Raw genomic sequence first — 894 nt, forward strand, 5'->3', positions numbered from 1 at the left:
CGGCGGCGCCGGTTATTCTAGCGGCTTTGAAAAGCGCTTCTGGCGTGTGGCCGTAGTCTTGGGGTGGTGCTGTCGGCTCATCTGCTACTCCTAGTTTGCATTGCGCGAGGTTGGCTGCCCCCTGGGTAGCGGCGTTCGTGCTGGCGTCTATAAGACAGCCGTGTGTTCCGCTAGACGAATGAGCTTGTGCTGCTATTGTTACAAATTCAGTTATTCCGCCGTGAAGGAAATTTGAGTGTGCAGTGGACTTGATTGCCTTTGCTACGCCACCTTTAAGGTCCGCAATAGAGCTTCCTTTTAGCTCCGCTTGTGCTAGCACAACAAGAAAGAGTTCCAGTGCTTCCTGTGGCGGCCGCTTGGCAACGTATATTCGCAACTTTAAGTCAGCCACCGCCTGGTTATGTAGTTGTTCGAGTTTCGCATCGACGTCGGCTGTCACTTTCTGGGTTAGTCCGGCTAGCGTCGCTAAAATGTCGCAAAGGGGCTTCCAAGCTTGTGTCGATATGCCGTTACCGCCGGATGCTGCTGCGTAGGTGTTCGCTAGACCGAGCACTAGCGCAGTTGCTGCCACTGCCTTTCCCGGTTTCATGTTGGTCGGTCCGGGCTGTTATTTTTTTCGCTTGCTTGTATTTGCTGTTAGTTTTGCCCTTCAAGTGAAAAGACTTGCGGCTGGGCGGTGCATGCCGTGAACCATTAGGTACGCCGGTTGTTTCCGAAATGTATATTAAAAGAATAAAAATATATAAAAACAGCTATTTGATATCCACTTTACTTCGTTAGCTACACATTTCTCTCATTTTTTGTTTTTCGGCGTATCCATTCTGCTTTTTGTTTGCGGCTGAACAAAGACTCACATCTTGTTGCTCTACTAACCGTCTCTGCTCACATTCGCAA

At 49.6% G+C, this 894-nt stretch overlaps 1 protein-coding gene across 1 annotated transcript in view; it reads right to left on the reverse strand.

Annotated features, from left to right (window-relative positions):
* TEOVI_000876700 (variant surface glycoprotein (VSG), putative) overlaps window positions 1-589 on the reverse strand; it is a gene marked incomplete at both ends in the record, with an annotated part of 663 nt that extends 74 nt beyond the window's left edge. Inside the window, one exon of the mRNA XM_067223957.1 lies at window positions 1-589. Coding sequence (XP_067080058.1) covers window positions 1-589 — 589 coding nt within the window.
* Window positions 590-894: the final 305 nt, after the last annotated feature.

Source organism: Trypanosoma equiperdum (assembly GCF_001457755.1).
Source record: "Trypanosoma equiperdum strain OVI genome assembly, contig: ctg_2015, whole genome shotgun sequence".
Taxonomy (NCBI): Eukaryota; Euglenozoa; class Kinetoplastea; order Trypanosomatida; family Trypanosomatidae; genus Trypanosoma; species Trypanosoma equiperdum.